Consider the following 27491-nt stretch of genomic DNA (forward strand, 5'->3'; position numbering starts at 1 on the left):
AATTTTATGGAAAAATTGCCTGATTATAAAAAGATGAAAATTCATAGGATGATTATCACAAAGTTAGTATGTTATACTGTAGACTATTCAGCAAATTATTAGTGAACATTAATAACAATACTTCTAGTAATGAGAGGATCTTTTGAAATTCGAATTTGCCAACTTCGTCAAATTCTCCCCAGAAATGTAGTTTTTGTCGAATAAATTTTACTCGAAATGTCAATACTGCAATTGCCTTGAAAAGATGTAAATAACTCTGTAAGGTCTCCTACTGCTGTAATGCACCACATTTACCACAAGCACAAAATTATGATATTAAAGGAAACCTGCCAGGTGATGCATGCTTATACTTGTTGAAAAGGGTATGAAAACCCCAAACACAAAGTATATTAAACCAAATTAATTCTTTATTAATTATTATAACATAACAATTTAAAAATTATCCATATTAAAGCAAGTTTTGCTATTCAAAAAGTAGAGACAAACCATACACTATACCAGCTGTAACGCTATTGACGGTGCCCCTGCATGGTTCCCCTTCCCCCTCCATGCAGGGACGCTGGCATACTCACCGCCACAGCTGCATGTCATGGCCCCGGCTGGCTCCCTATCTCCATGTGAAGTGTGAACCGCACTTCCCAGCAGTGCGCCTACTGCAGACGCGATTCCCTTGTCCTTAAACGGGCAGTATGCACACAATGGCTAGGAGTCTTTTAGTATGAATACACCTGCAAGATGGCTCCCAGGCAATAGCTGGAAGGCATCTTGTTTAAAGGCACTTTCCCCAATAGGGAGAGTTTAAGCAACGGTGAATCATTATATAGTGTGGTAGTCTACTAACAAGTTGTGAGGTCCCCTGGTCCTCGTGTGGCTAGCATCCAGAAACCGTAGTTCCAATTCTTGTGAGGCCAGTGCCTAAACCTCATCCCCCGATCCATGTGCTGTCAGTATCTGAATCTATATCCGAGACCCGTATGTCTGAACATGCCCTAACAGTCTCTGAATCAGTCCTGTCTGAGACTCCCTGTCAGAAACTATTCTACCAATGGATCCTGAACCTAGTAGTCTGAACGGACCCCCCCGAGTCTGTGTCCGTGTCAGTAACCATTCTGCAGAGGATTCACAACCTATTTATCTAAATGGAGCCCTAGTCCTTGCCGTGTCTGCGTACCTGACCCCAGGGGTCAGCAGTATCGGGGACTGCATAGGAATGGCACCTGGCAGCTACCTTACTCCATCTTCTGGAGCTCCAATGAATATCAGGTAGCCGCTTAGTTATGCCCCTTCTAGGTAAGCCCAGTTCCGTGGCAGAATGGATCCACGAACCACATGCGCCACCTGCGTGCGTAACACCAGCTAAGTAGGCAAAATATAAACCAGTGCACAGTAAGACCTAGTTTGAAAATAAATAATACAGTGTTTTTCTGTAATAAGCTACACTTAGTCTGTATGAGCACTTGCATGTAATTCCTCTGGTTGTGTACAGTCCCCGCTGCCCCAATACATGCTGACCAAACCATGAACAGCATCTATCAGCCACTGGCTGTAGATCACAGCCATGTATGCTTATCTCTGAAACACTGTAGCGTTTCAGAGAAAATCATACATTTAATAGCTTCTGGCGACAGAACCGCACTGTGCACTAGTCGTACATGCAGATCCCTGGCAGCATCTCTCTACCAGCTGACAGTGACTAACAAGTCTGTCCATATGCGCATGGAGGCAGAGGTTTTTCAGTCATTGTCATTGGGTCAGGGAGAAGCCGCCGAGGATCCGCCTGTACAAGTAGTCATCCACGTGGCTCAGTCCCAGGAAGCTATTAAAAGTATGTTTTTCACTGAAACATCGCAGCGTTTCAGAAAATAACATACATGGCTGGAATCACACAGCCAGTAGTTGATACATGCTTCCCACGGTTTGGGCAGCATGTGTAACCTGACAGGTTCCCTTTAAGCTGCCCTCCTTGTTTGCAGTGCATCAAAATATGAAAAAAATTGTGTTATTATGGTGCTGTACTGCAGTGTACCACAGTTCAACCAATTCACAGTCACACTGGCTCTGCAGGTTCAGCACCTCCCTCTTGCTAGAATTTTTGGATTATTATTCAGAATGAGAATACCACTCCTTCTTTCAATGCTTTTCAGTGCTGCAGTTGTACACCACAATCAGATGTAGGCCTTTACATCCCATATCTGTAATAATGAGCTGCGTGATCTGACCTCCTGTACCTAGGCTGTGGCTGTAAGCTCCTAAACTGTCCTCTGCTTTCCCTGTCCTCATCTTTTAGGCTATGTGCACACGGTGCAGATTGGTGTGCTGATTTTTCCACACTGTTTTTGCAAAATCCGCAGGTAAACCGCACTGCAGATTACCCGCGGATTTGCCTCGTATTTATCGCGGGGTTTTTTTCGGATTCCACCTGCGGTTTTACACCTGCGGATTCCTATTGAGGAGCAGGTGTAAACCACTGCGGAATCCGCACAAAGAATTGACTTGCTGCGGAAAAAACACAGCTGCGTTTCCGCACGTTTTTTTCCGCAGCATGTGCACTGCGGATTTTGTTTTCCATACCTTTACATGGTACTGTACAACGCATGGAAAACAGCTGCAGATCCGCAGCGTCAAATCCGCTGTGGATTCGCAGCAAAATCCGCAACGTGTGCACATAGCCTTATAGTCCCTGTGATCGTAACCCATGATTGGCTGAAATGCATTATGAGGAAGCCCGCATAGCTGTGCCTGATGTCATTAGCCCACTCTCTAGCTGCTGCAATCTTCAACAGTATGTGAAATGCACTGGAATTATTTTTTCTCGATTTTCACAAATTGCACTGAGACAAGAGAAATTCAGAAAATTCGATTCAGCAAAGTCGATTGGCAGTGGCTCAATCTGCTAATCTCTAAATACTTCCGTACAGTATTGTTATTAAAAGGATCATTCCCATTCATAAAGAATATATTTTATATAAGTGGCTTGGAGGGAAGCTGCCAAGACCTTCCGTGTACAGTGATAACCGATAGCAGAGAGCTGTGAATTAGTGGGTAATTATACAAAATAAATGGGATGGAAGGGAGTCATGGTTTGAGCACTCTTCAGTACCCATGGAGGCTTTCTGTAGAACGTTTATATATGTGCAATGTTTTAGATATGCATTTGATATTGCAGGATTTTCCATACAATTTTTAAATTTTATTTATCTCTTTAGTTCTTTTCAAAAGATGGAACCCAACATAAGGAAACAACATCTGGACCAAGTCATCCTCCACCACCACCTCCACCCCCAGGACCTCCTCCACCTCCTGGACCTCCTCCCAGTTTTGATATTTTCAACAGCAAACCCAAAGATGATGCATCCCAAGACCGATCTGCACTGTTTGCCCAGCTCAACCAAGGAGAAGAAATTACAAGAGGTTAGCCCATATAATAGAAGTATATTTATACCATTTGGAGAGAGTTCATTATGTACTTTGAATGTAAATGCATTAGCTTAGGGAGGCTTCACAGACAGCATTTTTTGGAAACATGCCACTGCAGTTTATGAGCCAAAACCAAAAGTGGACTCAGCAAGAAGTATAATATGAGATATGTGTTTTAAACACTTTTAAAAAAAAAAAATTGCCAAGGAAAGGGACTAAGAAGGAAAGTAACTTGTTGGGTTAGAGATATCGCTTAAATGTGGCCAAGTACATAAAAAAATCTCCCAGATTTTGACACAAAATAAGTAAATCAATAGGTTATGTTTAGCCTCTAGCATGAGCCATGTTGATACATTTGGCGCATTGTCAGTTGTCCAGTCTAATGGCCTCTGGATCGCCCCCAAGCGCAGGGCAGTGGGGTACTCAGTACCGGGTCCCTCTGTCTCGGTTCTGGGGATGTCACGGTGGCCCGACCCGGTCCGTGGCCCTGCTAAGGGGCGCCCAATCAAAGGGTGAAGTTTGTCAAGTGTTCGTGACGCCACCTGTGGTACTCGGTCAGGATGACCGACGCTGCTAAGGGTCCACTGGGGTGATGGAATGGCAGCTAGATGGTATACCTTCCCACAGGTGAAGTATGTCCCCAGGGCTTCCCAGTAAAGTAGATAATGATGGTGAAGGTCGCGGTAAATAACGAGGACACAGGGTTGCAGTCTCTTTACCTTTTACTGTAGACTTCAGCGTCCACAATCCAGAGCACTGCTAACAGGGCTGGCTGAATCCAGGGCCGGTCCGAAGGCACATCCAGAATTCCCTTTGCAGGTGGAAATCAGTAGCCTTCCTACTTGCGCCTGTGTGTTGTAGTACCTCCCTGCTGAGCACCACGGGATAGTCCTCACAACTGTCGTGTATGTTTCTGATATTCTCTCTCTACGTCCCCCAGATGATATGGATAGGACGACCCGTATGACGGGGTAGGCCTGGAGCTATTTTATAGGGACCCTAGAGACGCCCCTCTCCCACAATTTGCCTCCGTTGTCTTCATTAGGTTAAAGGTTGGGCAGCCAACTTGGAATTAACTGTCCTGCCATAGTTTGAAGTAATGTGTAGAGCCTATTACTCCCTCGGTGTTCCGGCCACCGGCTACGCGCCTCAGAAGGATGTTGCCGATCTTAAGACAGAACTCCTCCCGGTATTATCTCCTTGTGCTGTGATCTCGTTTCTCACTTCTCCACAATATACTCCGCTTCTTGTCCTTTCTTAGGATGCTGCTGCAATGGGGTGCAGGCGCAGCTGCGTAACGTTCTGTGTCTTGCTAAGCCTCTGCCAGGATCCCACCCCTGACAGGGACCTCTGTCTGCAGCTCAGATGTTCCTCCTTCTCCCCCTGTCTGCCTGACAGGTCTTTCCTGGGTCTCACCCAGATAGCTTTCTGACTAACTTCCTATCCAACCCCCAGTTTTACCCGAGTGTGAGGAGTGGCCTAATAGATAGGACCTTTTGCTCCCCCTGGTGGCCGGAGTGTGAAGTGTAGTGTGTGACTGTGATACCTGGTCAGGTGAACTCCTTTAGTACCATCAGACGTACCATCACTCCCCCTGGTGGAAGAGTGACAATACTGCAACGACCAGGACTCTGGGGCGCTGCACCTCCATACACATTAGACTAACGTCAGGCAAGCTTGCTTGATATCGACAGGATGACCAATGGTCTAATGTCTATAGGACCCTTGGGCAACTGATTGTCGTTGGATCTGTCAATAAGAAATGTCTGATTTCGGACTGCCAATCGCTTTGTGCTGCCAGAAATGGCTCTGTCATAGAATACAACTGGCCAAACCAGCACTGCTGTGTAAGGGAGAAAAAAATAAAGCTGCAGCACTCCAGCTTCATCCAATATATTTTTATTCACCAGATATGCACCGTTTCATCCACAACAGTCTTTGCTGCTTAATATGCTTGATAAAGACCACTGTGGTTGAAACGTTGCATGTTTGATAAATAAAAACACCTTTGATAAAGCAGAAGTGCTGCTGGTTTATTTTTTGCATTCTAAGTGGGTTTCTGGACGAGGATAAATTTGTTGTCTGCTGCCATATTTAGATAAGTGACTAGGGAGTGTGCTGCTTCACTGCCCCCTGACGAAGCCTAACGCGAAACGCGCGTTGGGGCGTGGACGGTGACCCCCGGTACTCTGCATTATGGATAAGATTGGAGGATTTGGGTGGTGGTATCTAGTGCACGATACCTGAATGTTATTTAGATTTTGGGATTTACTACATATTATAGTCACCCATTCTCCTTATCTTCCCTTTGTTCTGTGACATGCACTACTTTGCACTTTACCTATGAAATAGCTGCAGAGGTACCTAGGGGATATCACCGTTTTTTCAGTGTTGCTTCTAGGTGTTCCCTTACTGAATTTCTTCTTTTTAGTTACTTTGCTGTTATATATGTATTGATTGGGTTTAATAAAAGTATATTTATATCTTTTTTACAAAAAAGATTTGGACGTGTACTCTGTTATTCTTATGGTATTTATCTATGGTTGTAGGAGTGTCCTTGTTATGTGTAGGTGATACGATCTCGGTCTATGATACATATAACACATTGCTATGAGCGTGTGGATGAGATCGTATTTTCTTTGGTCCATACTGGGCTGTATGTATTACTTCCTTCTCCTGCCTACGTATGAGAGTCCATACTGGGCTGTATGTATTACTTCCTTCTCCTGCCTACGTATGACAGCCATCTAATATGTATGGTGGGCTTAAGTTTACACTGTCTAAATTTCAGGCATTAATGCTAAGTACAATCAAGTGTTGAGACTTCTACCCTGTGTTACATGAAATTACATTAAATCAGGAAACTTTATATTAAGTATATATTGAGTTGAGATATTCAAGTAAACATAAAATAAAATTAACAAAACTTTGCATGAAAAATTACATTGTCTTCTCAATGGCACTCTATAGGGCTAAAACATGTTTCTGATGATCAGAAGACTCATAAGAACCCAAAGCTGCGTGGGCAAGCTCCAGTTCGTTCACCTACCAAAAGTCATGTTCCAGGCTCCTCCTCTAGTAAATCTACTCTACAGCAGTCCTATTCCCCTCTTCTAGAGCTGGAGGGGAAGAAATGGAGAGTGGTAAGAAAAAAACTCCAGGTTTTGTTTAGACTGGTGTTCATCTACCTTTGCTTCTCCAGCTGGTGTAGGATCATGATTTCTCCCTGTTGGGTTTTTTAGACTGTATTAATAAAATGAATACGATGATCTTTGATTGGCAGAGCATTGGGCTGCTTCCTTCTTGTCATTATACTGTCATAGTAGCTTTATACCGCTGCCATTAACAGGAGTACCAGTTGACAGGTTTTTTTATGGCTACCACCAAGTTTACTACTAGGTCTTGCCCCCAAAACACACAGCAAGAATGTTTGTTTGATAATGAGATGTTGCTGTGATCGTAGGGAAATTTTCTATCTTCGGAATTAGCATTCTCACAAAGCTAAGATATGGCTGCTGTGTTTCTTCAAATATATGATGAGTTTACACATACATTGTTTGCAATATTTATCCAAGCAAGTCCAGATAACTGATGCCATTCACTATCATAGTCTATATACAGGTGCTTCTCACAACATTAGAATATCAACAAAAAGTTAATTTATTTCAGTTCTCCAATACAAAAGGTGAAGCTCATATATTATATAGAGTCATTACAAACAGAGTGATCTATTTCAAGTGTTTATTTCTGTTAATGTTGATGATTATGGCTTACAGCCAATGAAAACCCAAAAGTCATTATCTCAATAAATTAGAATAATTAAGAAAAAACACCTGCAAAGGCTTCCTAAGCATTTTAAAAGGTCCCTTAGTCTGCTTCTGTAGGCTCCACAATCATGGGGAAGACTGCTGAATTGGCAGATATCCAGAAGGCAGTCATTGACACACTCCACAAGGAAAGTACATTTTGCATTTCATTTCGAAATCAAGGTCCCAGAGTCTGGAGGAAGACTGGAGAGGCACACAATCCAAGCTGCTTGAGGTCTAGTGTGAAGTTTCCAGAATCAGTGATTTGGGTTTGGGGAGCCATGTCATCTGTTGGTATAGGTACAGTGTGTTTTATAAAGTCAGCACAGCCATCTACCAGGAAATTTTAGAGCACTTCATGCTACCCTCTGCCGTCAAGCTTTTTGGAGATGAAAATGTCATTCCCCAGCAGGACTTGGCACCTGTCCACACTTCCAAAAGTACCAATACCTGGTTGGTTTAAAAACAACAGTATCACTGTGCTTGATTGGCCAGCAAACTTGCCTGACCTTAACCCCATCTCTATGGGGTATGTCAAGAAGAAGATGAGAGATACCAGACCCAACAATGCAGACAAGCTGAAGGCTGCTATCAAAGCAACCTGGGATTCCATAACATCTTAGCAGTGGTGCTGATCGCCTCCATGCCGCGCCACATTGATGCAGTAATTGATGCAAAAGGAGCCCCGACCAAGTATTGAGTGCAATAGGCCAAAATATCAGATTTTAAACTCATTTTTCAAGCTGGTGTGATAAAGTATTCTAATTTACTGAGATAATGACTTCTGGGTTTTCATTGGTCAACCATCATCAACATCAACAGAAATAAACACATGAAATAGATCACTCTAGTTGTAATGACTCTATTTAATATATGAGTTTTTGTATTCAAGAACTGAAATAAATTAACTTTTTTGTGATATTCTAATTTTGTGAGAAGCACTTGTAGTTTTACTTCATTGAGTGGGAATGTAACTTGTGCCAAATACATATTTGTTCCCCATTCTTGAGGTACAAGAGTGATAAATAGTGCGAAAATTATGCAATTTTTGGACATGCAAAACTCAAGGAATGACGTACTATTGAATGCCTTTTCAGCTCTGTTTTATCTCTGATATCTTTGAAATTCAGGAGTATCAGGAAGGAGTAAACAGCTTAGCGATTTCTGAAACGGAACTGAAGCAAGTGGCTTACATTTTCAAGTGCAAAAAATCAACACTGCAAATTAAAGGGAAAATAAATTCCATAATAATAGGTAATGGAGTCTATGGTGAGCATGGCTGTAAAATGCTAACTGTATTTCACTATTTCTCTGAATTAGGGTCCTTTTGCACAGACTAACCCAGTCCATCAACTGCTTGTTTGCCGATCGCTGATCTTTTATTAGCCAGTTTACACAGTCCGACCTGGCATCACATGCACAATGGTTCGTAATTACATCGCTCCGTACGTGTAGGCTGCTATTGTTCTCAGCAGTATAAGACCCAGGATGATGTGCTGCCGAGGATGATGTTCATTAGTGCAGCTCAAATGATCATTCCCCCTGATAAACTAGTGCTTTGCTCATTCGTCAGGTGTTTGGCAATCTGTTTAGACTAAGATTATCATGAAACAAACATTCGTTCATGATAATCATGTAGTGTGTTATGATCTGGTGACCTTGGAGCCGCATGAAACTTTCTCTGGAGTCGGTGGAACCTGTACTGACCGCAAATCCTGAACTAACACCGCAACTAGAAGTAGCCGTGGGGTGTGCCTAACATACCCTAGACACCTCGACACAGCCGGAGGACTAAATACCCCTATAGATGGAAATAGGAATGCTACCTTGCCTCAGAGCAGACCCCCAAAGGATAGGCAGCCCCCCACGAATAATAACTGTGAGTAGGAGAAGAATAGACACACGCAGGTAGAAAACAGGATTTAGCAAAAGAGGCCACTCTAGCTAAATAGGAAAGGATAGGACAGATTACTAGGCGGTCAGTATTAAAACCCTTCCAAAAATATCCACAGCAGATAATACAAAAAGTTCCACAATCTAACTAAAGACATGGAATGTATATCTGCCACTCCAGAGAATCCAACAAGACTGAGAAAATACTGACACAATCTAAGCTGGACAAGAAAACACAAAGAATAGCACTGAATTGTGAAGCACATAGCATGTGTGCCACAGGAAAATAAACCCAGACACTTATCTTTGCTGATTTGGCAGAAAGGCAGGAGGAACCAAGCAGAGGTCCAACACCTCCCAACAACAATTGACAACTGGAAAGGACTAATGAATCCTGCACGCCTAAATACCCCAGTCAGAACTGCAATCAGCAGATACACCTGACCAGGAATGCAACTCAGGGGCAACTACATTACCACCTACAACCACCGGAGGGAGCCCAAAAGCAGAATTCACAACAGTACCCCCCCCTTGAGGAGGGGTCACCGAACCCTCACCAGAGCCCCCAGGCTGATCAGGACGAGCCAGATGAAAAGCATGAACCAAATCAGCAGCATGGACATCAGAAGCAAAAACCCAAGAATTATCCTCCTGGCCATAACCCTTCCATTTGACAAGGTACTGAAGCCTCCGCCTCGAAAAACGAGAATCCAAAATCTTCTCAACCACATACTCCAACTCCCCATCAACCAAAACAGGGGCCGGAGGATCAACAGAGGGAACAACGGGCACCACATATTTCCGCAATAAAGATCTATGGAAGACATTATGAATAGCAAAAGAGGCCGGAAGCGCCAATCGAAAAGACACCGGATTAATAATCTCAGAAATCCTATAAGGACCAATAAACCGAGACTTAAACTTAGGGGAAGAGACCTTCATAGGAACATGACGGGAAGACAACCAAACCAAATCCCCAACCCGAAGCCGGGAACCAACACACCGACGACGGTTAGCAAAACGTTGAGCCTCCTCCTGAGACAACACCAAATTGTCCACCACATGAGCCCAAATCTGCTGCAACCTGTCAACCACAGAATCCACACCACGACAGTCAGAAGGCTCAACCTGCCCAGAAGAAAAACGAGGATGAAAACCAAAATTACAAAAAAAAGACGAAACCAAAGTAGCCGAACTAGCCCGATTATTAAGGGCAAACTTGGCCAATGGCAAAAAGGCCACCCAATCATCCTGATCGGCAGACACAAAGCATCTCAAATAAGTCTCCAAAGTCTGATTAGTTCGCTCGGTCTGGCCATTTGTCTGAGGATGAAATGCAGAAGAAAAAGACAAATCAATGCCCAGCCTAGCACAAAAGGCCCGCCAAAACCTAGAAACAAACTGGGAACCTCTGTCGGACACAATATTCTCCGGAATACCATGCAAACGAACCACATGCTGAAAAAACAACGGAACCAACTCTGAAGAGGAAGGCAATTTAGGCAAAGGCACCAAATGAACCATCTTAGAAAACCGGTCACAAACAACCCAGATAACCGACATCCTCTGGGAAACCGGAAGATCAGAAATAAAATCCATAGAAATATGCATCCAGGGCCTCTCAGGGACCGGCAATGGCAAAAGTAACCCACTAGCACGGGAACAACAAGGCTTGGCCCGCGCACAAGTCCCACAGGACTGCACAAAAGAACGCACATCACGTGACAACGAAGGCCACCAAAAGGACCTACCAACCAAATCTCTGGTACCAAAAATACCAGGATGACCAGCCAACACAGAACAGTGAACCTCAGAAATCACTCTACTAGTCCATCTGTCAGGAACAAACAATTTCCCTACAGGACAGCGGTCAGGTCTATCAGCCTGAAATTCCTGAAGAACCCGCCGTAAATCAGGGGAAATGGCAGAAAGGACCACCCCTTCTTTCAGAATGCCGACCGGTTCAAGGACCTCAGGAGAATCAGGCAAAAAACTCCTAGAAAGGGCATCAGCCTTAATATTCTTAGAACCCAGAAGATACGAAACCACAAAATCAAAACGGGAAAAAAACAAGGACCATCAAGCCGTTTGGCAGACTCAAGGTAAATCAAATTCTTATGATCGGTCAGGACCACAATACGGTGCTTAGCTCCCTCAAGCCAATGTCGCCACTCCTCAAACACTCAGTTCATAGCCAACAACTCCCGATTGCCGACATCATAATTGCGTTCAGCAGGCGAAAACTTGCGGGAGAAGAAGGCACACGGTTTCATCAAAAAAACAACAGAATCCCTCTGAGACAAAACGGCCCCTGCCCCAATCTCAGAAGCATCAATCTCAACCTGAAACGGAAGAGAAACATCTGGTTTGGCGCAACACCGGAGCAGAAGTAAATCTACGTTTAAGCTCCTGAAAGGCAGAGACAGCCGCAGAGGACCAATTCGCCACATCAGCGCCTTTTTTCGTCAAATCAGTCAAGGGTTTAACCACGCTGGAGAAGTTAGCAATGAAACGGCGATAAAAATTTGCAAAACCCAAAAATTTCTGAAGGCTCTTCACGGATGTGGGTTGAATCCAATCATGAATGGCCTGAACCTTAACCGGATCCATCTCCATAGATGAGGGAGAAAAAATAAAGCCCAAAAAAGAAACCTTCTGCACCCCAAAGAGACACTTAGACCCCTTCACAAACAAGGCATTGTCACGAAGGATCTGAAATACCATCCTGACCTGTTCCACATGAGACTTCCAATCATCGGAAAAAATCAAAATATCGTCCAAATATACAATCAAGAATTTATCAATATAAGTCCGGAAGATATCATGCATGAAGGATTGAAAAACAGATGGAGCGTTAGTGAGCCCGAATGGCATCACAAGGTATTCAAAATGGCCTTCGGGCGTATTAAACGCAGTTTTCCATTCATCACCCTGCTTAATACGAACAAGATTATATGCCCCCCGAAGGTCAATCTTCGTAAACCAACTAGCCCCCTTAATCCTAGCAAACAAATCGGAAAGCAAAGGTAAAGGGTATTGAAACTTGACCGTGATCTTATTCAAGAGGCGATAATCAATACAAGGTCTCAAGGAGCCATCCTTCATAGCAACAAAAAAAAAACCTGCTCCCAACGGTGAAGAAGATGGCCGAATATGCCCTTTCTCCAAAGACTCCTTAACATAACTCCGCATGGCGGTATGTTCAGGCACAGACAGGTTGAAAAGTCGGCCCTTAGGAAACTTACTGCCTGGAATCAAGTCAATCGCACAATCACAGTCCCTGTGCGGTGGAAGGGAACTGGACTTGGGCTCATCGAATACATCCTGAAAATCAGACAAAAACTCTGGAATTTCAGAAGAGGAAGAAGAGGAGATTGACATCAAAGGAACATCATTATGAACCCCTTGACAACCCCAACTAGTCACAGACATAGATTTCCAATCCAACACAGGATTATGTACCTGCAACCACGGGAAACCTGTTGTGAACTGTGTTTCTGGGCTCCCTCTGGTGGTCACTAACGGTATTGTGTTAGGCATGTCTTGTTGCAGGCCTGAGCTCCAGCTGTGTCGTTAAGCAGCGGGTGTTCCCTATTTAAGTCTCCTCCGGACTCAGTCTCTTGCCTGGCATCGTTGTATCCAGACCTATATGGTCTCCTCCGGATTCCTTTCAGTCTGTCTCATGCAAGAAAAGCTAAGTCCGTTTTGTATAATTTGGATCGTTTGCATTTTTCAGTGTCTTTGTCCAGCTTGCTTAATATTTGATTTTCTGGCTCGCTGGAAGCTCTAGGGGGCTGATATTCTCCCTCCGCACCGTCAGTCGGTGTGGGGGTTCTTGAATGTTCAGCGTGGATGTTTTTGTAGGGTTTTCTGCTGACCGCATAGTCCACTGTCTATTTTCTGTCTATCTAGACTAGTGGGCCTCACTTTGCTGAATCTAGTTCATCTCTACGTTTGTGTTTTCCTCTTGCCTCACCGTTATTATTTGTTGGGGGCTTTCTATATCTTTGGGGTTCAATTTCTCTGGAGGCAAGTGAGGTCTTATTTTCCCTCTAGGGGTAGTCAGTTCTCCGGCTGGCTCGAGACGTCTAGAACCAACGTAGGCACGTTCACCGGCTGCTTCTAGTTGTGTGTGTTAGGATCGGGTATGCGGTTAGGCCAGTTTCCACCTCCCTAGAGCAGTATTTATGTTTTTTCTATCTTGCCGGAATATCAGAGATCCTCTACCACTGGGATCATAACAGAAACCCAGCACGATAACATCATGCAAATTATGCAACACCAGAAATCGACAATCTTCCTGAAGGGCTGGCGCCATGTGCATGGTCACCTGTGTCCAAAACTGGGGCTTATTTTTAGCCAAAGGTGTAGCATCAATCCCCATTAAAGGAATAGGGTTCTGCAAAGGCTGCAAGGGAAAACCACAATGCCTGGCAAACTCAAAATCCATTAAGTTAAAGGCGGCGCCTGAATCCACAAATGCCATGACAGAAAATGATGACAATGAGCAAATCAAGGACACCGATAACAGAAATTTAGGTTGTACAGTACTGATAGTAAATAAACTAACGATCCTTTTTGTCCGCTTAGGGCAGACTGAAATGACTTGAGAAGCGTCGCCACAATGACTTTGCTCTAAGGACGACGCCACAGCGCGCCCAGTTTGACACTCCCGCAAGCGCCGATCAATCTGTATGGCCAGAGACATAGAATCACTCAGACCGGAAGGCGTGGGAAACCCCACCATAACATCTTTAACGGATTCAGAAAGACCCTTTCTGAAAATTGCCGCCAAAGCATCATCATTCCATTTAGTCAACACAGACCATTTTCTAAATTTCTGACAATACAATTCTGCCGCCTCTTGACCCTGAGACAGGGCCAACAAGGTTTTCTCCGCTTGATCCACAGAATTCGGTTCATCATATAATAATCCTAAAGCCTGAAAAAAGGAATCTACATTAAACAAGGCCGGATTCCCAGATTCCAGGGAAAATGCCCAATCCTGTGGATCGCCACGCAGCAGGGAGATGACAATTTTAACCTGCTGAATGGAATCACCGGAGGATCGCGGTCTCAGAGCAAAAAACAGTTTACAATTGTTTTTAAAACCCCAAAATTTGGACCTATCACCAAAAAACAAATCAAGAGTAGGAATCTTCGGCTCTAAAGCAGGAGTCTGAACAATATAATCAGAAATACCCTGTACCCTAGCAGCAAGCTGGTCTACACAAGAAGCTAATTCCTGAACATCCATGCTGGCACAAGACTCCTCAGCCACCCATAAATAAAGAGGGAAGAAAAGAGAAAACAGACTACAGAAAAAAAAATAGCTCAACACCTTTCTTCCCTTCTTCTGAGATGCATTTAACTCATTATGGGCCAGTTGTACTGTTATGATCTGGTGACCTTGGAGCCGCATGAAAACTTTCTCTGGAGTCGGTGAAACCTGTACTGACCGCAAATCCTGAACTAACACCGCAACTAGAAGTAGCCGTGGGGTGTGCCTAACAAACCCTAGACACCTCGACACAGCCGGAGGACTAAATACCCCTATAGATGGAAATAGTAATGCCATCTTGCCTCAGAGCAGACCCCCAAAGGATAGGCAGCCCCCCACGAATAATGACTGTGAGTAGGAGAATAGACACACGCAGGTAGAAAACAGGATTTAGCAAAAGAGGCCACTCTAGCTAAATAGGAAAGGATAGGACAGATTACTAGGCGGTCAGTATTAAAACCCTTCCAAAAATATCCACAGCAGATAATACAAAAAGTTCCACAATCTAACTAAAGACATGGAATGTATATCTGCCACTCCAGAGAATCCAACAAGACTGAGAAAATACTGACACAATCTAAGCTGAACAAGAAAACACAAAGAATAGCACTGAATTGTGAAGCACATAGCATGTGTGCCACAGGAAAAAAAAAACAGACACTTATCTTTGCTGATTTGGCAGAAAGGCAGGAGGAACCAAGCAGAGGTCCAACACCTCCCAACAACAATTGACAACTGGCAAGGACTAATGAATCCTGCACGCCTAAATACCCCAGTCAGAACTGCAATCAGCAGATACACCTGACCAGGAATGCAACTCAGGGGCAACTGCATTACCACCTACAACCACCGGAGGGAGCCCAAAAGCAGAATTCACAACAGTAGTGTAAATGGACCTTAACACTAGAGAGTGGTCAGCTCACCTGAATGGTGGTGAATTAGGGATACATGTAGAACAGTAATTTAATCTAATTCTCTTGTGTTTCAGACAACTGCACAAAACTCGGCCTGGTGTTTGATGATGTTGTGGGTATTGTCGAAGTTATTAATTCTAAAGATGTTCAGATACAGGTAAGAGTCGCCATGCTTGGACTGCTTCACTTGTTCACTATGTATAATTGCCATTTGCCAACTGCCATTTTTATTGAACTCAGTAAAAATATCGAAAAAAAATCCATCACGTACAGTTTATTCACAAACACAAGCTTTTTCTTGCACCATACTTTGACCCCTTTACGTGACCTTTGGTGGAGGATTTTGATGTCATTAGATTGGTTAGAAACTAATGGTCACTGTGCTTGGATTGTCTGCTGTGGGCAGAGAAGATTTTCTTAAACCAGCTTCCATCCAATCATAGCGTATCTTTCATTTAACCTTAGCAGTATAAGAAATTAAAGCTGCTCTGTGATTGGTTGTTATGGGTAGTAAAGGCAGATTTTCTTTTAGACACAGTTCATAACAGTGTAGTGGTGTCCATAGTAACCAATCGGAGCACAGCTTTCATTTTCCCTCAGCAGTATAAGAACTGAAACCTACACTGTGATTGGTTGCTATGGGGAGAAAAGGCAGATTTTCTTGCAGACACAATTCATAAGAGGGTGATGGTGTGTTTACCACCATTCCATTCAGTATTTAGTGGTTCTGGTAGATTCAGCTTCTGTTTCTAACAACGTGACCAAAAATTCAAAGAACAACTTTTGCTACATTTATGGTTGTTTTGTAGTGAAGAAACAACAAGGGAACATTATGGACTTCGTTAGAAAAGTGTATTATGCGTACATTGGTGTAAAACTAGGTGATCAGGACAAGTTGTGGGCTCCAAATATAGCGTGTTCTGTTTGTATAGAAGAACTAGGACAGTGGTCTAAATGGAAGAAAGAGAGCTTTCGTTTTGGGGTGCCTATGATCTGAAGGGAACCACAAAATTATAGTGGTGACTGCTACTTTTGTAAGTGCAATGCGAAGGGATTCATCTTTAAAAAGAAAAAGGAAATTATATACATGGACCTCCCATCAGAGATTCGCCCTGTGTCTCACAGTCCAGTAATACCTCTCCCTTCACCTCTGGAGAAACTTCAAGACACACCTGATTCAGAACATGAAGAACAGGATTCTGACGAAGACTTTCACACTAGTCACAATGAGGGACTTTCATAAACATTCTGCAGAACTTTTATTCTCTAGACTAAAGGAAAGGAACCTGCTAGCTTCCGGTACCTGTTTTTCATTGTACAGAAGCAGAGAAAAGGAATTCTTTCCATACTTTTCTCAAGACGGTGCTTTGGTGTACTGCTCTGATGTTCCGTGGTGGATGGAGAAATGTAACATCAACCAATGTGAGAGAATGGAGACTCTATTGATTCATCCAAAAAAGTCTGAAAGCTGTTGTACTGCACAATAGCTGCAAGTATGCTTTAATGGAAACAGGAACACATGGGCTACTTGCACAGTGAACACGTCTGTAGGAACATGTTCACACACCACCAAGAAACTTGAAGACACAAAAGAGCATAGTAAAACCAAAAACACTCACTTTCAAAAAATCACAGTAATCCGCAAGTGCTAGTAAAAAGATGTAAAAAACAGGCAAGGGGCCCACTCGCCGTTGGGGATACATGTCATGCTATGGTGCCGGCCCCCGCCTGCTCCGGGCCCTGGCACTTGCGATACTTACCTCTCCCGGTTCCAGCGCTGCAGCGTCTCCCATCCTCTGACTGTGACGTTCAGGTCAGAGGGCACGATGATGTCACCAGTGTGCGCCCTCTGCCTGAGCAGTCACCTCACAGAACAGGAAGACGCTCAGGAGTCCAGAGCAGAGCAGTGGCAAGCAACAAGAAGTGAGTATTTCATTTTTTTTTTATATTTGGAGCAATATATGGGGACCATCAGAAGGGGCCCATATATGGAGCATTATATGGGCCTAATTATATATGGAGCATCTTATGGTGCCAATAATATAGGGAGCATCTTATGGGGCCAATTCTTTATGGAGCATCTTGTGGGGCCAATTTAATATGGAGCTTCTTAATGGAACCAATTCTATATGGAGCTTCTTAATGGGGCCAATTCTATATGGAGCATCTTATGGGGCCAATTCTATATGGAGCTTCTTAATGGGGTCAATTTAATATGGAGCATCTTATGGGGCCAATTCTATATGGAGCTTCTTAATGGAGCCAATTTAATATGGAGCATCTTATGGGGCCAATTCTATATGGAGCTTCTTAATGGGGCCAATTCTATATGGAGTTTCTTATGGGGCCAATTCTATATGGAGCTTCCTAATGGGGCCAATTCTATATGGAGCTTCTTATGGGGCCAATTCTATATGGAGCTTCTTAATGGGGCCAATTCTATATGGAGCTTCTTAATGGGGCCAATTCTATATGGAGCTTCTTAATGGGACCAATTCTATATAGGGAACTTCTTATGGAGCCAATTTTATATGGAGCATCTTATGGGGCCAGTTCAATATGGAGCAGTATATGGGGCCAATTACATATGGAGCAGTATATGGGGCCAATTACATATGGAGCAGTATATGGGGCCAATAATATATGAAGCATCTTATGGGACTGTTAAAGGGTATTGCCTTTTAAGATTGCTACTTCCAATAGGTGGCACTAGAGTTCAAGTCTTCTTTGACTAAGCAATTTGCATAACAATAATGTAATATACATAAGGATAGAGTGAAAGTGAAAATCTGCATGTTATTATTTGTGCCTTTTCTAGGTTTTTCTATGACTTTATCTGCATTGTGGCTCTCGACCAACTTTCATAGCGGAATGTGGCTCTCATGGTAAGAAAGGTTGGGGACCCCTGCTTTAATGCCTGCAGAACATTCTGCATACTTGAAGTAGAGCTATGAGAATTTAGACATTATTCTCAAGAAACTTAACTGCAAGGATCATCTGAAAGTTCTCTCTTTGCTCTTGGGCAGCAAGGAGGATACTCAAAGTACCCATGCTCTTTGTGTGAATGGGACAGCTAGGATAGAACTCATCACTGTAGCCAAAAAATTTGGCCAACGAGAACATCTTTGCAGCCTGGACTCATGACCATTGTTGCAGAAAGTTTAGCTAATCCTACTAAAGTTCTTCTGCCACATTAAGCTTGGAGTGATGAAGCAGTTGGTAAAAGCTCTACCAAAAGTTGGAAAGGCTTCTAAGTACCTGTGTACCAAGTTTCAGGACTGTCCGAAGCAAAAATGGAGTTAGGCATTTTTGTGGGTCTGGGTATTTGGAAACTCATGAAGAGCAACATGTTCGAAACAAAAATGAAAGTTGCTGAGAAAAGGGCTCGAGATTTTTTTAAAGAAGTCGTGAAGAAATTTCTAGTTAACAACAAAGATTCAAAATTTAAGTCCATAGTGGAAGAAATGCTGAAATATTTCAAGGTCTTTGGTTGTCTCATGAATTTGAAGTTACATTTTTTACATTCCCAGTTGGACTACTTTCTTGAAAACCATGGTGCTGTTAGCAAAGAGCAAGGAGAAAGCAGCAGATTATTACGGAGATGTAACAACGATACTAAGGTAGATGTAACGTGACCATGAAAGGTACAACTCCTGGATGCTTCACAGAGAAGATTCGCATGCCTTCTGAAAGAGAAAAGGTATCAAGAAAAACTTTGAAGAGCAAATGAAAAGGAGCAAGAATTAATTTACAATAAAGTTGCAGAATGAATGTTTTATACAGTTGTGCTCAAAAGTTTACATACCCCGGCAGAATTTTTACTTTCTTGGCCTTTTTTCAGAGAATATGAAAGCACCAAAACTTTTTCTTCTCTCATGGTTAGTGGTTGGGTGAAGCCATTTATTGTCAAACTACTGTGTTTTCTCTTTTTAATTCATAATGATAAACTAAAACATCCAAATGACCCTGATCAAAAGTTTACACACCCCATTTCTTAATACCGTGTATTGCCCCCTCTAACATCAAAGACAGCTTGAAGTCTTTTGTGGTGGTTTTGGATGAGGTTCATTATTTTCTCAGATGGTAAAGCTGCCCACTCCTCTTGGGAAAAAGCCTCCAGTTACTATAAATTCCTGGGCTGTCTAGCATGAAATGTGCGCTTGAGATTTCCCCAGAATGGCTTAATGATATTGAGGTCGGGAGACTGAGATGGCCACTCCAGAACCTTAACTTTGTTCTGCTGTAGCCAATGACCAATGGAAAAAGATAGATGTTGCAATATGTCGCCAACTTGTCCATTATTTGCCTAGAAAACTTGGTGCTCTCCTTTAAAAATCATGGCGGTCATACAAAATACTAGATGTAATAGTTCTTGATGTAGGGTGTATTCATTTTTGAATCAGATAATTTGAATAAAACTGAAAAATGTTGTTGTGATAATTATATTAACCTTGCTTTCATGGTATGGGTTAAAAAATGGTTTAAGAAACTCAATCATGTCATAATTTTGGAAATTGTTCTTGTGTTCTTGCAATATTGAATAAAATCTTACTTTTCAAAGGAGGTGTACTCATTTATGCTGAGCACTGAAAATAAACAGATGTAAAAGAGCATTAGCTATGAAAGTTCTGAAGTAATGATGGTGTGGCGAACCTAGTTGGTAAATGTTTATGACCATAGTGACTACTCAGTGGAACCACGCATCTTACTAACTCAACGGTCTATTGTATGGCTCCTTTCATTTTTGAAATATCTGAGAGTTTTGTTACTCGTGAACAATATTTGCTTGTAAAGTGACCCCGTTCTCAACAACTCCTTGTAAAATTGTTCTATATTTTTTACTGCTACACAGGTCATGGGCAAAGTGCCAACCATTTCCATTAACAAAACAGATGGTTGCCATGTTTACCTTAGTGAAAGTTCAATAGACTGTGAGATCGTGAGTGCCAAATCTTCAGAGATGAATATCCTCGTCCCGCACAATGGTGATTACGTAAGTCAAAAATTCGTTTCTCTATGAACTTTTGCATTTTGTTTGTTTTGTGTAATAAATCTTGTAGGACTGGGTTGCCAAAGACCCACCACTAACCAACTCCAGGGCACACTTTTCAACTACATGCATGTTAAATGAATAAGATGATGCCTTTGTTTGTACATAGTGATTCAAGTATATAGTGCCAAGTGCTGCTCATATTAGAGGATGATGGTCCACTCCTGCACAGGGGCCCACCGGAGGATTCTCCTGTTCTCCTGTGGGCCAGTCCAAGCCAGGTAATAATCTAAAGCCAATTTAAAGAAAAAGAGGATAGATCTAAATTTACTAAGCTCCACTGATGATCTAAACTTTGACACTAATTCAATAAAAATGTAACCTTTTTTTAGGCTGACTTAGTGCTCTGGCGTCCATCATTTTCAGTTATATATGCCTATTGGAGGCAGCAGCAAGATGCATTATAGTCAATGGCCCGGTCAGCGCATGTGCCCGAATCATACCACTGAATTGAGTGGCAAATGCTATCAGAACCCATACTTTAATTTCATGCTCTTACTGATTTGGATCACTATGTATGATACATGTACTTTATGACACCTGGATTGATGTGCTTCTTGACAATGACTGTTTTGTTACTTTCTATGCCATTTTCTTTAACTTAAAAATCATATTTATTGATCATGGTTGTATTTTGACTGCTGGATGATTTATGAGTGGTTGTAGTATTGGCTTAGTAGTGACACTCCCTTTTGGATTTTGTTATTGAATCCGTAACTCCTCTTGCTGATGTTTTTTATCTGTTAATTTTAATCATATTTCAATAAAATAAAACATATTTTATTATTATTTGGTGGGTGAATTTTCCATTACTCCAATAGTTCTTTTTGAGCATTTTCTATACTGTAAAAGAGTATTTCACCTCGTTACTTTGATAAATACTCATGGGTGAACTTTATGTATGAACTATATTTTTAGCCTATAATATTCATATGTGCTATGTCTATTTTTTGATTGTTAAATGACACATGCTACAATTTCCTAATGTATCACTCTTCATACTTAAAATATTTTATTAATGCATTACTCGAGTAACGTTTATCCTTGTGGATAGAGACAAGCCAGGCTTAACAAGTCAGAGTGTGGAGACTTATACGCCATGCATGCTCCTCTGGGAAATTAAATATGCAAATTGCTTCTTCATAAATTTGCATATTATTGCAATACTAAAGCTTTACTACTTATTACAGAAAAAAAGCAAATAAAAAAGGAAGGCAGGGCATATATTAGCCTGTGCCTGTGATGGTTGTACTGTGTGTGAACCCAGTGTGATCTAGCTGTGCCCTACAATAACAACTTCCTGGGAGATGTCATAGGCAAATGTTCATAATCCCGGCTTGTAAAGACCTAGTCATTCATACAGTTTCATTCACATTCCCCTGTTATATCCCTGGGTTTATATAATCTCCTTTGTTGGTTTTGTCTATGCAGAAAGAATTTCCTGTTCCTGAACAGTTCAAGACTTCATGGGACGGCTCCAAGCTGGTCACTGAACCTGCAGAAATGATGGGCTAATCTAATGCTGTAATTGTGTACTTGCTGCAGCCTCACCAGATGGAGTACACTGACTGCGCCTGCGGCACGTTGCATGTACTCATGGAGTATGCAGAACAAAAATCACCTAATATTATTCTAGTGGGCATCTAACATGGCAGCAAGTCCTCCTAGGAACAATTTATAATAAATGGATTGAAGCAGTTTTAACAATTTTGCCTAACGAAAAACACTGATTGCATTTCAAATATTACATGGCTTCTAGGATCCTTTTAGGTCGGTATCACAGTGAGAATTTTTTTTTTTTACTGATGGGATAGTATGACATCATATCATAGGTTTTACCTATTGTAGTCAATCAAGTTATTAAAGTTTTTTCCTAATGTTCAGTATTTTTATTTTTTAAACACTGAATACAGTTTTTAGCACTATACCACTTAGTATTATAGGTATCAATTATAGCTATATATTAGGAATTGCCGAAGCAGGGGCAGGAGTATAGGATATGAACCGTAACCATTTCTACTATGTGAGAACTCCACCTGAACTTTCTACGAGACGTGATCAGAAAGTTGGTAGGTCTGCCTTAGGATTGTGCGTCCTGTGTAGTCGAAATTGTGAGATTTTGTACCCGCTAAAGGGAATGTAACCAACGTCATTTTGCAATAGCAATATAATCTGGACATTGTAACACTTTTATTAGATAATACAGAGTTGTTATTTGGTCACTGTATGTTGGTATTATTTGAGCACTGTATGTTGGTATTTACTTAGATATTGTGTGGCACTGTTGCTTATGCACTGTACAGTATGGTTATAATATGGTAAGTGTATTTAGCCAACATATGGCACTGTTATTTAGACACCTTACTGTGTGATGCTGTTATTCTGCCACTTTCTACTATGCTTATTTGTACGTTATACGACAGCACACTTTTGGAGTATGCCAATATCAGATACGGCACAGGGCAACATCCACGGCTGGCCTTAGCTGTCACATACTAAATTCTGCCCACCAAACTGGTCTATTGGGTTGCTGGTTTGAGAGAATTGTGTTAAGTGGTTTGCATTGGTCGCAGGGTCAAAGATGTGTGGAACCAAAATTTATTTTTGCCATATGAAAAAATGGTATTAGATGCTTTTACTTATTAATCATGATTTTAGATATCATAGTGTTTACTTTATTATCGAAGAAACGTAAACTAATTTGACATTTTGAAATGTAATAAAAGATATTAAAATGAAGATTTTCCTATTGTGGAATATGCTGGCAACACTTGTGGCTATTTTACTAATTTCGACAAATTTCATTTTAATTCCTTTTTTAGAGATAAGCAGTAAGACCATACTAAGAAATGTCAGACTGAAGACCGCGGCTTGCAATTTTTCAATATATCATTATTTTAAATGGTTTGTTAGAGGAGATTACACTACACGCCTACAAAACTAAGTCATTCTTGTACTTTTTATTGCAGCCTGGGGTCTAAGTTTTACCATACTTTTCTTACTTGCTGACATTCATTCTATGTACTGTGGAAAATATTGAAAGGATCAGCCTATTACATTATACCACAATATTATACCACAATATCCGATCTTAAGCAGCTTTGATTTTATGGTGACCCTCAAATCTAATAAGGTAATATAGACTCATACTGTTAAAAAATGAAATAATCATAGGTTATACATGAGTATGATGTAAAGACTAAAAATGATTTCTTCACACTCTTTGCTTGTAAAAAAAACTATGATTTAAAGTCTTTTCCCAAGCATTTTCTATAGTGTTTTTGCTTCAGGAGAACGTCAACGGTGCTCTTCCTGGAGTGACTTCTTTGACTTTGATTTGGTTGTCTTTGCGGAGGCTTCGCTGCTGGTGTCTTTTTTAAATAACTGTATATATAAATTACACCTAAATAACTATAATGAGTAGAGTTGAGCGACTTTTACTTTTTTCGGATCGAGTCGGAATTCGCGAAACCCGACTTTGTCAAAAGTCGGGTCGGGTGAAATCGGCCGATTATTGCGAAAAGTCGGGGGCCAACTGAAACACGAAACCCAATGCAAGTCAATGGGGAATCAAAGTCGGCAGTGAGTGGAGGACAGGAAAACACCTACAGTGCCCATTTTAATGCCAAAAACATCAATTCTTATTACTTAAGCTTGTCAGTCTTAATTTACTTAATAATAGTTAGGCATTGAAAACTGGGGGTCATTTGGCTAAAGTTGTGGGGGGGGTAGGGCTGGCTCAAGATTTTCGTAGGCCCAGGAAACGCGGAATACGTCACGGCGGTGGAGCAGGGAGAGGTAAGTATTTCAACTTTGCAAGTGCTGTGATCCTGAGCAAGCAGGGGGGCACATTCGTTGGCACTGGCACAGGGCCCCTCATAGTATGGCGGTGTGTTTGACAGCGGGTGGCGCCTCCCACTGGCAGAGACACTTTTGAGTACTATAAGGGGCCCTGTGCCAGTGACGTCGCCAACGAGTATGCCCCCCCACCTGATGAAGGAACCTGCACTTTCATCTGCACCTTCCTCTTTGTCCCTGTGTAAGGTGGTATAGTAATGCGGGAAGGGGAACCTGACTTTCAGCAGGGTCAGATTCTGGCTGTGTAGAGTGCAAGGGGAATGTAGTGGTCTGGGTCAATGTACCAGCAGACTCATCTAGCAGTTGCTGGGCAATGGGCAGGATGAGGAGGAAACACAGATATAGGCCCAAATAATAAAGTAGGCTAAATGCAGTTCAAAATTGGTAACAGGACTAAACAGGCGGCATTGCTTTGTTCAGTGGAGGAAAACTGTAATGAGTGGCAGACACAGTTAGTAGGCCCAAATAATAAAGTAGGCTAAATGCTGTTCAAATGTGGTAACAGGACTAAACAGGCGGCATTGCTTTGTTCAGTGGAGGAAAACTGTAATTAGTGGCAGACACAGTTAGTAGGCCCAAATAATAAAGTGGGCTAAATGTCTGCCAAAAAATTGTTCATAAATAAACAGGCGACATTGCTTTGCTCAGTGTCAGAAAATTGTAATGAGTAGCAGACTAAGTTAGTAGGCCCAAATAATAAAGTGGGCTAAATGTCTGCCAAAAAATTGTTCATAAATAAACAGGTGGCATAGCTAGGTACAGGGGTAGGCTCCTCTGCTGAGTTGCAGACAGTGGTAGTAGGCACAGAGTATTAACTGGTCTAAATGGAGGCCAGGGCCCCTGTATATTTTAACTCTCATCTATCATTTCAACAAATTTGTATTGGCAGTGCCATTGAAGGATTTAACAGCACAGACTACACAGTGGTGGAGCAGGGAGAGGTAAGTTTTGCAAGTGGTAGAGCACTGTTCGAGCTGGGGGGAACACGCTCTCGTGGGCGGCGGTACTGGCACAGGGCCCCTCATATTACGACGGTGTGTCTGACGTTGGTTGTGCACCACCACCATCAGAGAGACTTCATTGTACTATGAGGGACCCTGTGTGTTCTGATCCGGTGACCTTGGAGCTGCATGAAAACATTCTCTGGAGTCAGTGGAACCTAAACTGACCGCAAATCCTGAACTAACACCGCAACTAGAAGTAGCCGTGGGGTGTGCCTAACAAACCCTAGACACCTCGACACAGCCGGAGGACTAAATACCCCTATAGATGGAAATAGGAATGCTATCTTGCCTCAGAGCAGACCCCCAAAGGATAGGCAGCCCCCACAAATAATGACTGTGAGTAGGAGAAGAAAAGACACACGCAGGTAGAAAACAGGATTTAGCAAAAGAGGCCACTCTAGCTAAATAGGAAAGGATAGGACAGATTACTAGGCGGTCAGTATTAAAACCCTTCTAAAAATATCCACAACAGATAATACAAAAAGTTCCACAATCTAACTAAAGACATGGAATGTATATCTGCCACTCCAGAGAATCCAGCAAGACTGAGAAAATGCTGACACAATCTAAGCTGGACAAGAAAACACAAAGAATAGCACTGAATTGTGAAGCACAGAGCATGTGTGCCACAGGAAAAATAAAACAGACACTTATCTTTGCTGATTTGGCAGAATGACAGGAGGAACCAGGCAGAGGTCCAACACCTCCCAACAACAATTGACAACTAGCAAGGACTAATGAATCCTGCAAACCTAAATACCCCAGTCAGAACTGCAATCAGCAGACACACCTGACCAGGACTGCAACCCAGGGACAAATGCATTACCACCTACTACCACCGGAGGGAACCCAAAAGCAGAATTCACAACACCTGTGCCAGTGCCGTCGCCCAAGATTGGGCCCACCCACCTGTCCAGGCAAACGGCACTCGCACGGGTGCTTGCGCTAGGTGGTGACCACGGCCCTGTGGGGGGAGTCAGCCCATTTAGGGAGGTATAAAAATGGCCTATGGTGGACATTCAGCAGCTGCAAATGGAGGAATTGGAGAAGTCAGTAAGAGGAGGCCAAAAGCAAGACATTTTTCAGGCAAGCTACGTGTCAGCAGGGGAAGGTGGGGCAAAATAATTTGAAATCCATGATTGGTTCATTTTAATGAAGGTTAGATTATCAACATTTTGGGTAGCCAGACGTGTCCTTTTTTCGGTCAGTATTGAACCAGCAGCACTGAAGACTCTTTCGGATAGCACACTAGCAGCAGGGCAAGTGAGCTCCTGTAATGCATATTCTTCCAATTCAGGCCAGGTGTCTATTTTAGATGCCCAGTAATCAAAGGGGAATGACCTGTGAGGGAGAACATCGATAAGGGCGGAAAAGTAGTTAGTAACCATACTGGAAAAATGCTGTCTCCTGTCACTCTGAATTGATGCAGCAGTACCTGTCGTGTCAGCGGTCGTTGCGAAATCACTCCACAACCTGGTCATAAAACCCCTCTGTCCAACGCCACTTCGGATTTGTGCACCTCTAACACCTCTGCCATGTTGCCTCCTACGGCTCGTGTGAGAACCATCACCGCTGCTGTGTGCTGGGAATGCCTGAACCAAACGGTCTACAAGAGTTGCTTGTTTGGTAGCCAATATTTGCTCAAAGTTCTCATGTGGCATGATATTTTGTAATTTTCCTTTATATTGTGGATCCAGGAGGCAGGCCAACCAGTAATTGTCATTGGTCATCATTTTGATAATGCGGGGGTCCCTTTTTAGGATACGCAAGGCATACTCAGCCATGTGGGCCAATGTTCCAGGTGTCAATTCACTACTTGTGCTGGGTTGAGGAGCACTTTCTTGCAAATCAACATCACTTGTGTCCAGCAAAATCCCTGTACCTGACCTTGCAAAGCCACCAGTTCCTATTGCCCCCTGAGAAGCATCCTCCTCCCATAAATATTCATCCCCATCATCCTCCTCCTCCTCCTCTTCGTCCGCCACCTCGTCCAGGAGAGTTCCCTGAGCAGACAATAGCTGACTGTCATCAAGGCTTCCCTACTCCTCGGCTGCAGATGCCTGCTCCTTAATGTGCGTCAAACTTTGCATCAGCAGACGCATTAGTGGGATGCTCATGCTTATGATGGCGTCGTCTGCACTTACTAGCCGTGTGCATTCCTCAAAACACTGAAGGACTTGACAGAGGTCTTGTAGCTTCGACCACTGCACACCAGACAACTCCATGTCTGCCATCCAAGTGCCTGCCCGTGTATGTGTATCCTCCCAC

General features: G+C 42.6%; 1 protein-coding gene across 2 annotated transcripts in view; it reads left to right on the forward strand.

Annotated features, from left to right (window-relative positions):
- The window catches only part of CAP2 (cyclase associated actin cytoskeleton regulatory protein 2), a 189380-nt gene extending 166249 nt beyond the window's left edge, over positions 1 to 23131 (forward strand). The window contains exons 8-13 of one of the 2 annotated variants that reach the window (XM_077269938.1): positions 3207 to 3411; positions 6388 to 6560; positions 8354 to 8492; positions 15386 to 15468; positions 20164 to 20304; positions 21793 to 23131. In XM_077269938.1, coding sequence (XP_077126053.1) covers positions 3207 to 3411; positions 6388 to 6560; positions 8354 to 8492; positions 15386 to 15468; positions 20164 to 20304; positions 21793 to 21876 — 825 coding nt within the window. In that variant the 3' untranslated portion in view covers positions 21877 to 23131. The remainder of the gene's footprint in view (positions 1 to 3206; positions 3412 to 6387; positions 6561 to 8353; positions 8493 to 15385; positions 15469 to 20163; positions 20305 to 21792) is intronic. The other variant, XM_077269939.1, reaches the window with a different exon arrangement.
- Positions 23132 to 27491: the final 4360 nt, after the last annotated feature.

Source organism: Ranitomeya variabilis, chromosome 6 (assembly GCF_051348905.1).
Source record: "Ranitomeya variabilis isolate aRanVar5 chromosome 6, aRanVar5.hap1, whole genome shotgun sequence".
NCBI lineage: Eukaryota > Metazoa > Chordata > Amphibia > Anura > Dendrobatidae > Ranitomeya > Ranitomeya variabilis.